The sequence below is a fragment of the Bos grunniens genome, chromosome 10 (genome assembly GCF_055505025.1).
Source record: "Bos grunniens cultivar Pamir isolate PY7600 chromosome 10, Bosgru_T2T1.0, whole genome shotgun sequence".
Taxonomy (NCBI): Eukaryota; Metazoa; Chordata; class Mammalia; order Artiodactyla; family Bovidae; genus Bos; species Bos grunniens.
The window spans coordinates 77,030,187-77,044,134 of NC_141174.1; the positions used below are offsets into that span (position 1 = coordinate 77,030,187).

Here is a 13,948-nt window from a genome sequence, read left to right on the forward strand (position 1 = left end):
CAGAGGGGGAGGGAAACGGTCATCAGCTGGAAGGAACAGGTTCAGGAGGGCTAATTTTCACCTCCTGCTCTCCATCCCCAGAGACCCCAGTCCTCCCTTCTAACTGTGCCCCCTAAGAGAGATGGCGCCAGCCAGAGCAGGATTCTGCCCTCTGCTGCTGCTCCTGCTGCTGGAGCTGTGGGTGGCCGAGGACGCAGTCAGTGCCAGGCCTGGGAACATGACCCCAGCTCAGTGGTTTGAAACTCAGCACGTGCAGCCCAGTCCTCAAGGCTGCAGTGCCACGATGCACAAAATCAACAAGTTCTCCAAACGCTGCAAAGACCTCAAAACCTTCCTGCATGAGTCCTTCTCCAGTGTGACCACCAGTTGTCAGATGCCCAACATAGCCTGCAAGAATGGCCGTAATAACTGCCACCAGAGCCAGATGCCTGTATCCCTGATTGAGTGTAAGCTCACCTCAGAGAAATACCCAGACTGCAAGTACAATGAGGAGGAAAGGAATGCTTCTTATATTGTGGCCTGTGAGCCTCCTGAGAAAAAGTACTCTAAGAAATTCAAGCTGGTTCCTGTCCATCTGGACAAGGGCCTTAATATTTCTATCTTTCCTTGGCCTTGGGTCCTGCCGTAACTCCCTCTCCAGGCCTCTGGACCACTCCTCCTCTGCTCAGCTTGTTCTCTTGTGATATCTCTTGGGGCCCTTTCTAGCTCAGGTTTTTCTGAGAGGATGGGGGTCTGGGGAGTTCAGGTGATACCTTACTAGTCTAAGCTCCAGAAAGATGGTGATCTCTCAAATTTTTGTTTCTGTTTTACTGGAATCTCACCCTCAAAAAACTTCAGTTCTGTTCAGTCGCTCAAGGTCAGAAGGGACAGCGGTGAGGAGATACCCCTCGTCCAAGGTAAGGAGCAGCGGCTGCGCTTTGCTGGAGCAGCCGTGAAGAGATACCCCACGCCCAAGGTAAGAGAAACCCAAGTAAGACGGTAGGTGTTGCAAGAGGGCATCAGAGGGCAGACACACTGAAACCATACTCACAGAAAACTACTCAATCTAATCACACTAGGACCACAGCCTTGTCTAACTCAATGAAACTAAGCCATGCCCGTGGGGCCACCCAAAATGGGTGGGTCATGGTGGAGAGGTCTGATAGAATGTGGTCCACTGGAGAAGGGAATGGCAAACCACTTCAGTATTCTTGCCTTGGGAACCCCATGAACAGTATGAAAAGGCAAAATGATAGGATACTTAAAGAGGAACTCCCCAGGTCAGTAGGTGCCCAATATGCTACTGGAGATCAGTGGAGAAATAACTCCAGAAAGCATGAAGCGATGGAGCCAAAGCAAAAATAATACCCAGCTGTGGATGTGACTGGTGATAGAAGCAAGATCCAATGCTGTAAAGAGCAATATTGCATAGGAACCTGGAATGTCAGGTCCATGAATCAAGGCAAATTGGAAGTGGTCGGACAAGAGATGGCAAGAGTGAATGTCAACATTCTAGGAATCAGCGAACTCAAATGGACTGGAATGGATGAATTTAACTCAGATGACCATTATATCTACTACTGGGGCAGGAATCCCTCAGAAGAAATGGAGTGGCCATCATGGTCAACAAAAGAGTCCGAAATGCAGTACTTGGATGCAATCTCAAAAACGACAGAATGATCTCTGTTCGTTTCCAAGGCAAACCATTCAATATCACAGTAATCCAAGTCTATGCCCCAACCAGTAACGCTGAAGAAGCTGAAGTTGAACGGTTCTATGAAAACCTACAAGACCTTTTAGAACTAACACCCCAAAAAGATGTCCTTTTCACTATAGGGGACTGGAATGCAAAAGTAGGAAGTCAAGAAACATCTGGAGTAACAGACAAATTTGGCCTTGGAATACGGAATGAAGCAGGGCAAAGGCTAATAGAGTTTTGCCAAGAAAATGTACTGGTCATAGCAAACACCCTCTTCCAACAACACAAGAGAAGACTCTACACATGGACATCACCAGATGGTCAACACCGAAATCAGACTGATTATATTCTTTGCAGCCAAAGATGGAGAAGCTCTATACAGTTAGCAAAAACAAGACCAGGAGCTGACTGTGGCTCAGATGATGAACTCCTTATTGCCAAATTCAGACTGAAATTGAAGAAAGTAGGGAAAACCACTAGACCATTCAGGTATGACCTAAATCAGATCCCTTATGATTATACAGAGGAAGTGAGAAATAGATTGTAGGGACTAGATCTGATAGACAGAGTGCCTGATGAATTATGGACTGAGGTTCATGAAATTGTACAGGAGACAGGGATCAAGACCATCCCTATGGAAGAGAAATGCAAAAAAGCAAAATGGTTGTCTGGGGAGGCCTTATAAATAGCTGTGAAAAGAAGAGAAGGGAAAAGCAAAGGAGAAAAGGAAAGAGAGAAGCATCTGAATGCAGAGTTCCAAAGAATAGCGAGATAAGAAAGCCTTCCTCAGTGATCAATGCAAAGAAATAGAGGAAAACAACAGAATGGGAAAGACTAGAGATCTCTTCAAGAAAATTAGAGATACCAAGGGAACATTTCATGCAAAGATGGGCTCGATAAAGGACAGAAATGGTATGAACCTAACAGAAGCAGAAGATATTAAGAAGAGATGGCAAGAATACACAGAAGAACTGTGCAAAAAAGATCTTCACGACCCAGATAATCACGATGGTGTGATCACTGACCTAGAGCCAGATATCCTGGAATGTGAACTCAAGTGGGCCTTAGAAAGCATCACTACGAACAAAGCTAGTGGAGGTGATGGAATTCCAGTTGAGCTATTTCAAATCCTGAAAGATGATGCTGTGAAAGTGCTGCACTCAATATGCCAGCAAATTTGGAAAACTCAGCAGTGGCCACAGGACTGGAAAAGATCAGTTTTTATTCCAATGCCAAAGAAAGGCAATGCCAAAGAACGCTCAAACTACCACACAATTACACTCATCTCACATGCTAGTAAAGTAATGCTCAAAATTCTCCAAGCCAGGCTTCAGCAATACGTGAACCGTGAACTTCCAGATGTTCAAGCTGGTTTTAGAAAAGGCAGAGGAACCAGAGACCAAATTGCCAACATCTGCTGGATCATTGAAAAAGCAAGACAGTTCCAGCAAAACATCTATTTCTGCTTTATTGACTATGCCAAAGCCTTTGACTGTGTGGATCACAGTAAACTGTGGAAAATTCTGAAAGAGATGGGAATACCAGACCACCTGATCTGCCTCTTGAGAAATTTGTATGCAGGTCAGGAAGCAACAGTTAGAACTGGACATGGAACAACAGATTGATTCCAAATAGGAAAAGGAGTACGTCAAGGCTGTATATTGTCACCCTGCTTATTTAACTTCCATGCAGAGTACATCATGAGAAATTCTGGGCTGGAAGAAGCAGAAGCTGGAATCAAGATTGCCGGGAGAAATATCAATAACCTCAGATATGCAGATGACACCACCCTTATGGCAGAAAGTGAAGAGGAACTAAAAAGCCTCTTGATGAAAGTGAAAGTGGAGAGTGAAAAAGTTGGCTTAAAACTCAACATCAGAAAACGAAGATCGTGGCATCCGGTCCCATCACTTCATGGGAAATAGATGGGGAAACAGTGGAAACAGTGACAGACTTTATTTTGGGGGGCTCCAAAATCACTGCAGATGGTGACTGCAGCCATGAGATTAAAAGACGCTTACTCCTTGGAAGAAAAGTTATGACCAACCTAGATAGCATATTGAAAAGCAGAGACATTACTTTGCCAACTAAGGTCCATCTAGTCAAGGCTATTGTTTTTCCAGTGGTCATGTATGGATGTGAGAGTTGGACTGTGAAGAAAGCTGAGCACCGAAGAATTGATGCTCTTGAACTGTGGTGTTGGAGAAGACTCTTGAGAGTCCCCTGGACTGCAAGGAGATCCAACCAGTCCATTCTGAAGGAGATCAGCCCTGGGATTTCTTTGGAAGGAATGATGCTAAAGCTGAAACTCCAGTACTTTGGCCACCTCATGTGAAGAGTTGACTCATTTTAAAAGACTCTGATGCTGGGGGGGGATAGGGGGCAGGAGGAGAAGGGGATGACAGAGGATGAGATGGCTGGATGGCATCACTGACTCGATGGATGTGAGTCTGAGTGAACTCCGGGAGTTGGTGATGGACAGGGAGACCTGGCGTGCTACAATTCATGGGGTCGCAAAGAGTCGGACAGGACTGAGTGACTGAACTGAACTGAACTGAACTGAACTGAACTATCCTCAGAAAACTTAGGGGTGTAGATTCCTGGTTTGTTCCTCATACTTCTCTCCCTTAACCCATTTTTTCATGGCAGCATGACAAGGCAGGGGGTGGGGGGAAGAATTGGAAAATGAGTCTTTGGATTTATGCAAAGAGCTATTCTTGTTCCTAAACTAGGTCTCTTCCCCAGCTCTAACACTGGCCTATGATAGGTCAGAGTGGAGAACTGGGCAAGAGGATGCAGGCAGGGAGTAGGTGTCAGGGATCTCCAGCTTAAGATCTCATCCTCTGGGAACTTTTCCTTTCCCTTCCCTCCATTCGGACTCAGACACTGAAAGTGTTTGGACATGAATGCTTAAGAGTTGATTCTCAAACATTTAAGCAAAAGGAGAATATTTAGGGGCATAGGAGGGACAGGAATACAATTTCCTCATAAAAGTTCCTTCCTCCAGATCTCAGCCTCCCTCTCTGAGCTTCCTCCCCTGCTTATCTCTTCCACATCTCTATGCAGAAGCTCCTGGCTTTTCTCTTCTTTTACTTTCCTCCTTAAGAATCCAAAACCATCTAAAACCCAGTAAAACTGAATTAAGCCTTATTTGCAAACACAGAATAAGACTTTGATCTTTGTATTAAGCAACTTCATTTGACCAGAGTGGATATACATGGATTTTTTATTTTTTTTCTGAATAGTGGTATAGAGTTCCTGACACTCTGGTATCTCTCCAAGAAGACTGATGATAAGCCTGAGTGTAAAGTGGATGATGTTGCAGAGGACATCCAGTTGTAGGCAAATGAGAAGCAAGTGGATGGTGTCTTGAGCCTCGAAAAGTTTGAATATGACTGACATACCCAAGCCCTTGGGATCCTGAGCTTGTCCTCCTGGAGAAGGGACTGTGTAGTGTCAGGGTTCCTACCACTCTTTGCAATATCCACACTCTTCCTGTCACCAAACATGACTGAACTATCCAGGGCCCCAGGCTTCATGCTTGTGAGGGTGGTGTGTTCAAGGCAGGCTCCTGAGACCACATCACATCATGAAGCCACATCAGCGACTGGCTGATCCCAGGCCCAAGTGAGAAAGTGAAGGGAAGTCCATGTTTGTTCCCTTCACAGAATGCTTGGAAATTAACCCCTGAAATCCCCTTAAGTTCAGAGGCAGCCCAGGAAGGTTAGAACTACTTTACCACACCACTGGGCCCCGGGCCCCAAAGAACCTCCTTAGAGAGGCTGTGGCCAGGCCCACCCACACCCCCACACTCTCCTTTCGGGTAGGGCACTTGCCCCTCTCCCAGCTTATACAGTTTTCCTGGCTCCTCTTCAGGAGTGGGGCTCTGGATTCTGGGTCCTCTGAAGCCAACTCCATGGAGACAGAGGTCACCGTGGATGGAGGTAATTTGGGAGTTCCCGAGGAGTCAAACAGCCCAAGTGGCCCATCAAGCCTGTCACAAAGCTTTGCATTTATCAACCTTTACTGAGCAGCCCCTTCCCCGGGGGCTGTACAGTCTTCTCCTAATTTCCACCTCCTGCTGACACCCCAACACTTTACCTCTCAAGACAAATCAACTGCAGAAAGGTAAAAAGCTTTCAAGGCTGTGCAGGTCCCTGTTGATGATCCCCATTTTACAGGACTTCCCCTGTCTCTTCCTGTCCATCCCACCCTCATACAGCCAGCAGCCCAAACTGGGAAAGAAAGGGGTTCCAGAATTCCCTGGTGGACCAATGGTTAGGACTCTGTCCTTTCACTGCCAAGAGTCAAGGTTCCATTCTTGGTCAGGAAACTAAGATCCCACAAGACACGGGGTGCAGTCAAAAGTTAAAAGTGGGGAGGGGTTCCAACACCTGAGCACAGGCTGCCCTTTCCCAGAGGGTGGCTGACTCCCTTGTGACCCGCCAGGTGCAGTCCATAGTCTGGACTTGGGTGCACACAGGGCTGGGCCCCCGTCTCCTGCTTCCACCTCCCAGCCTTTTCACATTATCACTATTTCCTCAGCCCAAGGACACACACATTCTCCATATGTCCTTTCCCACTCCAATTCCCAGTCCTAGGTCTTCTTAATGTGAGGTCAGACATTGCCCAGGATATCTGAGAAAAGAAAGACTTGGGTGTCTGCTGTTCCTGATTGAAGAAGATCTGCTTATTTAATTATCTAATTAACCTGGGTTGTTCAGTGGTCTCTGGGCTTCAACTATTTTAGGAAAGCCGCTCCCCTTCCTGGCCCTGCTTCTCCCCTAGAACAAGCCCTAGTGACCCCACCCTTTATATCAGGGATAGCCACTTGTGCCAGTTCTTCTGGTGACTTATCACAGGGGCATTAATTGTTGACCAGGACGCCTGTGTGAAAGAAAACAGCTGGTAAGAGAGGAGGGCAGGGCACCTGAGGGCTCTAGGAATGTCAGATCTGCAGTCTCCCCCAGAGCCACATACTTGTCTTCTAAGAGGGGCTAAGAAACTAAATCACAGACTTTTATTTAAGACACAAGTGCTGAGAATTCTCCCCAACAGAAGCAGCCTCTCAAGTCGTAATACAAACCAGACCTTGAGAAGAACTCTAGGAGAGGTGAGGATGGAGTTATCAGAAAGCAACAAGAGGAATGGGGTGGAGTGAGGGGGAGTCGGTGAAGGTTCCAGAGCAAAGAGTTCCCTGGGGAACACTTCTAAGCATAAATAGGGTTCCCACCCCATCATTAGGAGTAGAGGAAGGGCAATTCAGAAAAAAGGCCAGAAAGAGATACTAGACACATTTGGCAAAGCACCGTGTGTTTGCTGCTGCTGCTGCTGCTGCTAAGTCACTTCAGTCGTGTCTGACTCTCAGCAACCCCATAGACGGCAGCCCACCAGGCTCCCCCATCCCTGGGATTCTCCAGGCAAGAACACTGGCGTGGGTTGCCATTTCCTTCTTCAATGCATGAAAGTGAAATGTGAAAGTGAAGTCACTTAGTCGTGTCTGACTCTTCGCGACCCCATGGACTGCAGCCTACCAGGCTCCTCTGTCCATGGGATTTTCCAGGCAAGAGTACTGGAGTGGGGTGCCATTGCCTTCTCCACACCGTGTGTTTAGAAAAGGGCAAATTTCTCCATGTGGCCAGGAGGAGACAGGAGATGGCACAGAAATAAAATGCAGGCCAGGGTAGAAGTCTCTTGATGCCACGGAAAACACTTCAACTCATAAAAGATGTAGACAGTGACCTTGAACTCAAGGATGAACTGCACACAAGCTTTACACACCTGAGTAGACTGAGGGCCAGAGCGGTCCCAAGGTCAGACGGATGCATCTTGGCAGCTGGAATATCAGCTCAGCTCCAGTCTCAGGTCCCGGACTCCCAGAGCACGGTTCTCACTACATTGCCGCCTGGTGTGCCGTGGGTGACGAACCCATTCTTGGAATGGACTCCAAAACAGCTATAATTTCTCATTGTGAAATAATCCCCTTCTAGCTTTCCAGCTTTTCCTGCTGTGCCCTGTGGTGGGAGATATTGTTTAGGTGGGGGGTGGCCACAGGACTGGAAAAGGTCAGTTTTCATTCCAATCCCAAAGAAAGGCAATGCCAAAGAATGCTCAAGCTACTGCACAATTGCACTCATCTCACACGCTAGTAAAGTAATGCTCGAAATTCTCCAAGCCAGGCTTCAGCAATATGTGAACCGTGAACTTCCTGATGTTCAAGCTGGTTTTAGAAAAGGCAGAGGAACCAGAGTTCAAATTGCCAATGTCCAATGGATCATGGAAAAAGCAAGAGAGTTCCAGAAAAACATCTATTTCTGCTTTATTGACTATGCCAAAGCCTTTGACTGTGTGGATCACAATAAACTGTGGAAAATTCTTCAAGAGATGGGAATACCAGACCACCTGATCTGCCTCTTGAGAAATTTGTATGCAGGTCAGGAAGCAACAGTTAGAACTGGACATGGAACAACAGACTGGTTCCAAATAGGAAAAGGAGTACGTCAAGGATGTATATTGTCACCCTGTTTGTTTAACTTATATGCAGAGTACATCATGAGAAACACTGGACTGGAAGAAACACAAGCTGGAATCAAGATTGCAGGGAGAAATATCAATAACCTCAGATATGCGGATGACGCCACCCTTATGGCAGAAAGTGAAGAGGAACTAAAAAGCCTCTTGATGAAGGTGAAAGTGGAGATTGAAAAAGTTGGCTTAAAGCTCAACATTCAGAAAACGAAGATCATGGCATCCGGTCCCATCACTTCATGGGAAATAGATGGGGAAACAGTGGAAACAGTGTCAGACTTTATTTTTCTGGGCTCCAAAATCACTGCAGATGGTGACTGCAGCCATGAAATTAAAAGACGCTTACTCCTTGGAAGGAAAGTTATGACCAACCTAGATAGCATATTCAAAAGCAGAGACATTACTTTGCCAACAAAGGTTCGTCTAGTCAAGGCTATGGTTTTTCCTGTGGTCATGTATGGATGTGAGAGTTGGACTGTGAAGAAGGCTGAGCGCTGAAGAATTGATGCTTTTGAACTGTGGTGTTGGAGAAGACTCTTGAGAGTCCCCTGGACTGCAAGGAGATCCAACCAGTCCATTCTGAAGGAGATCAGCCCTGGGATTTCTCTGGAAGGAATGATGCTAAAGCTGAAACTCCAGTACTTTGGCCACCTCATGCGAAGAGTTGACTCATTGGAAAAGACTCTGATGCTGGGAGGGATTGGGGGCAAGAGGAGAAGGGGACGACAGAGGATGAGATGGCTGGATGGCATCACTGACTCGATGGAAGTGAGACTCAGTGAACTCCGGGAGTTGGTGATGGACAGGGAGGCCTGGCGTGCTGCAATTCATGGGGTCGCAAAGAGTCGGACACGACTGAGCGACTGATGTGATCTGATCTGATCTGATTGTCAAGAGACAAATCACGTGAGTTGGGAAGTCATGCCAGCATCTAAGGTGAAGTGAGTCAGCTTTATCGAGTTTAGGGGATAAGTCTCACATTTACTTAAGTGAGGTCTATTATGGGATCACTAAGTTGAGTGTCTTGACCTATTGGCTGACCTGCTTTGAACTTTGAATTAAACAGTCCTGATGCCTTCCCTCATTGCAATCAGATCCAGCCTGTGTTTTCATTCCCTGACCTGAGTGTTTCACTTCTCCAGAAGGGCTAATCCTTAATCTTGCTTGTTTTCCGGGATTTGCTCCAAATTCAACTGCTTTTATGTTTTATGTAATTCTATTTCTCCTAAGGAAGCTAGAAAGGCAAATATCAGCAGGGCTCTGGGCATTTCCTATGAATAGGAGAGGGTATCTCCCACTTGCATACATGTGTATGAGGAAAAGTATGTGATTACGGAACTCCAACTCCCTCTACCAGCTGGGCCAGCAGACTTCCCTCACTGGACCCTGTGGTGACTGTGGCTAAGTCGTGATCTCTATGGTCTTTAGTATTATTTTCTGAGAAATGAAAAAGTGTTGAAAGATGATATCTAAGATCTCCCTCAGTTAAAAATTTTTTCTTTGTAAGTATTTCTTCTTCTAAAAATCTGCTTATATTTCCCAGGAAGAAAGACAATGTATAATCTCAATATCAAATCTATTTTCTTAAGACTTTTATGTGTTTCACAGTGCCAAGTTTGCTTTTATGAATCTATTCACCAACTGCATTCAGTTCTACCTGGTTTGCTCAGTGGTAAAGAATCCACCTGCCAACTCAGGAGATGCAGGTTTGATCCCTGGGTCAGGAAGATACCCGGGAGAAGGAAATGGCAACTGTCTCCAATATTCTCACAGGGGAAATCTCATGGAGGGAGTAGCCTGGTGAGCTACAGTCTATGGGGTTGCAAAAGTGTTGGACATGACTTAGCAACTAAACAACTGACTGTGGAACAAATCATTCACATACATTAGTCCAGAAATACAGATATACACAGAGGGGAAAATTCTCACCTACACCCACTCCCCATATTTCCCCTGCTGAATCCCCGTCACAGATCAGCAAGAAATGGATTTTGTGTATTTTCACACAATTTCACACAATTTCCTATCTTGTTATGATAAAATTAAATGCCTTCGGTATATTCAGAGATATAAGGGGAGTACAGAGAAAGCACTATCCTGTGCTTGCCAATTAATTCCCAAATGTCTTCAGCTCAAAACAATCCCCATGCCACTGTGACACTTTCTGGAACTTTTTAGGAATACACAATTATTTAAAGAAAAATCTGACCCAGTTTTCTCATTTAGGAATGAGAGTTCCTAGTGTAGAAGACAAGAAACTAGAAGGAAACTTGTGGTGGTGGATTGAAACTTGAACAGACAATGACTAGTCATAATTTTCAATGCTGATATAAAATGGAGATGTAAATCTGTGTGTGAACTTACATTCATAAAGTCCCTCTATCTGTTCATTCAAAGAGTCTAGAAATAGCAACACCCCAAGAGTGACAAGCATTCTTAGCTTTTAGCCAGAACTTGACTTTTAAATACCATAACTATCCTTAAAAGAACCTTGGAGAAAGGGCTTCCTGAAGAAATGGCTGACCCCAGGGCCAGGACATGGAGCACAAAAGAGGAGACTAGAATATTTTGTGCCAAAAAAGCAAGGAAGTACCCAAAGAATGGTGGAGACATGTCAAAAGGACACAGAAGTCAGTTTAAGGGGCTCCCAATGGCCAAATCTGTGACAATTTGAGCATCAAAATAAATAAAGAAAATAATAGATAATATAAACTACTAAAAAAGTGAGAAACCATGAGGCTACACTTGTACAATAAATAAATGAATAAGTTGAAAGTTTGATGAAGAGCAGGATATTGACATAGTTTCAAAGTACTGTCTCCCCCAACACTTACTAATCACAAAAGGGAAAATAGTCACTATATATAGAAGCCTTGCAGACACTACCTTAATAAATGATCAAAGCAAATCACATATTTAACAGGGCAAATGTCTAAATGTTATGTGCCACCTAATAAGGTACAATATGAATAACAGGGCAACAATTCCTTGACATTTCTATCAAAGACACACACATTGAATTTAGTCATGAGGATACACCAGACAAACCCACATAAAGAGGTATAGCTTCAAAATAACTATCAAAATCATCAGAGTCCAGGAAAGACTGAGGCATTGCTCCAAGTTGAAGAAAAATAGACATGACAACTAAAAGCAGCAGATTATTCTAAATGGAAATTTTTTGCTCTGAAGGACACTATTGAGGAAATTGGCAAAATGTGCCTCTGAAGATTAGAGGTAGTCACGAATCAAGGATCATTTCCTGATTTTGATGGCTATTTGATGATCGTGATGAAGTAGGAGAATGCCCTTGTTTGTACCAAATACACATTGCTATATTCGGCAAGTGGAAGGGAGAGGAAGGAGGTGAGGTGAAGGTGAAGTGAAAGTCGCTCAGTCGTGTCTGACTCTATCGTACTGTATAGTCCATGGAATTCTCCAGGCCAGAATACTAGAGTGGGTAGCCTTTCCCTTCTCCAGGGGATCTTCCCAACCCAGGAATTAAACCCAGGTCTCCTGCATTGTGGGTGAGTTCTTTACCAGCTGAGCCACAAGGGAAGTCCAAGAATACTGGAGTGGTAGCTTTTCCCTTCTCCAGGGGATCTTCTCAACCCAGGAATCAAACTGGGCTCTCCTACATTGCAGGTAGATTCATTACCAACTGAGCTATGAGGGAAACCCAGGAAGGAGGTGGTGGGCATCCATCTTCATTTGTCTCAGTTAGTTCAAGAAAAAACAGCTCATGGAACTCTCCTTTCAACTTTTGTGTAAATTCACATTTTTTTTTCAAAATTAAAAAGAAAAAATATATCACAGTGGAAAAGTCCTGATAGATTTTACAGACTTTCCTCTGGGTGTTTTTAGATTATGCTACTTCACAGGAAGTGATTGTAATAAGCAGGCCAGGGTGAAAACAAGAGAAAGTGAATTTAATGCATGGAAAACATAAAAATATGTCAACAACAATAACAAAAACTCATCTATGCATCACAAACTGCTTGGATTACTTATAAGATTTTGAGCAATGAGAATCTCAGAGTTCAAGTTTCCAGCACAGGGAGGTGAGGAGATAAAGAACATTTGCGTGAGAGGGAACCAGGACGATCACTAAAGTGAAAGGAAGACCTGGGTTACTCTTGTGCAAACAAACCTCCCTAACTCGATGCTCTGTGTACTGAGCCTGACTTTATGTACTTGAGTCTTTCAGTGTGTTTCCCCCAAGCTGAGTTATAAAATCTAAGGCCATTCTGCAGCCAGTGATACTTTCATTTAAGAAGTCCAGATCCAGTGGCAGAGCTGTACCCTGTGCAGGAACCTGGAATTAGATTTGCTACGAGAGAAGCAACTGTGGTGTGTCCCTGAGTACATGTGGGTTGGCAATTGATGAAACAAAGAGGCTCATTGTATAAGTGGGCCCTGTGCCAGTCTGTGGGTTTCTTCAGGTCTTAAACTCAGAACCCTCGTGCTTCTGCTGGCCCCACCCACAGGGACTGCACTATATCTCCGCCAAGGATGGGGGTAGACCAGCTGCCCCCAAGCCCCAGGACCACTAATTGGATCAGTTTGCTGTGACAGGTGGAGAAGGCAATGGCACCCCACTCCAGTACTCTTGCTTGGAAAATTTCATGGACGGAGGAGCCTGGTAGGCTGCAGTCCATGGGGTCGCTAAGAGTCAGACGTGACTGAGTAACTTCACTTTTACTTTTCACTTTCATGCATTGGAGAAGGAAATGGCAACCCACTCCAGTGTTCTTGCCTGGAGAATCCCAGGGACGGCGGAGCCTGGTGGGCTGCCATCTCTGGGGTCGCACAGAGTCGGACACGACTGAAGCGACTTAGCAGCAGCAGCAGCAGCTGTGACAGGAGTCACAGCAGAGATACTGGGCAAGACAAGGAGCTCTAGAGCTGAAGTTAGTGCCCAGGACACAGGACAGACTTTGGGGAGCAGAGGGGAAAGGAGCTAGAACCACAGTGACAGCCAGGGGCCTGCTGGGTGAGCAAGGAGGGAGTGTGTTATTAGTTGCTGGGATGCAGAATATACCCCTCTTTTCACAGGAAACATGGTTCCTATACAGCAGGATTCCTGGCTTGCTTTCTTTTTTTTTTTTTTAATTTACTTTTATTGGAGTATAGTTGCTTTATAATGTTGTACTAGTTTCTACTGTACAGCAAAATGAATCAGCCATACATATACATATATTTTGTATATGTACAAAATGATGCTGAAATTGAAGCTCCAATACTTTGGACACCTGATATGAAGAACTGACTCATTGGAAAAGATTCTGATGTTGAGAAAGATTCAAGGCAGGAGGAGAAGGGAACACCAGAGGATGAGATGGTTGGATGGCATCACTGACTCAATGGACATGAGTTTGAGCAAGCTCCTGGAGACAGTGAAGGGAAGCCTGGCGTGCTGCAGTCCATGGGATCACAAAGAGTTGGACATGATTGAGCAACTGAATTGAACTGACCCTCAATGCAATGCTGCAATGTTACAGGATGGTATGCAAAGGATGAAGTACTTTTCTCCACACAGTGCTTGCTCATGTAGCTCATATTTGTACCATCAAAAATGTAACCTTTCCTACATTACTCGGGATGAATTATCCTAACAGCTCGATTCAAATGCCTGTAACCTCCTGAAACCTCATAGGAAATGCACTGTATTCATTATACAAACTGCCCAATGGTCAGACACAGACACAGAGTCTGTGGTCACCCTGTCCTGTGGTCACACAA

At 45.1% G+C, this 13,948-nt stretch overlaps 1 protein-coding gene across 1 annotated transcript; it reads left to right on the forward strand.

Moving 5' to 3' along the window:
* On the forward strand, nucleotides 1-628 carry LOC147364986 (ribonuclease 7-like). The gene has a single exon (XM_086318881.1). It carries the CDS (start codon nucleotides 122-124, stop codon nucleotides 626-628), a length of 507 nt encoding a protein of 168 aa, XP_086175007.1. The 5' UTR covers nucleotides 1-121.
* Nucleotides 629-13,948: the final 13,320 nt, after the last annotated feature.

What these genes read in the sequence shown, in the direction of transcription:
- LOC147364986 (XM_086318881.1), top strand. Translation starts at nt 122, where the DNA reads ATGGCGCCAGCCAGAGCAGGATTCTGCCCTCTGCTGCTGCTCCTGCTG.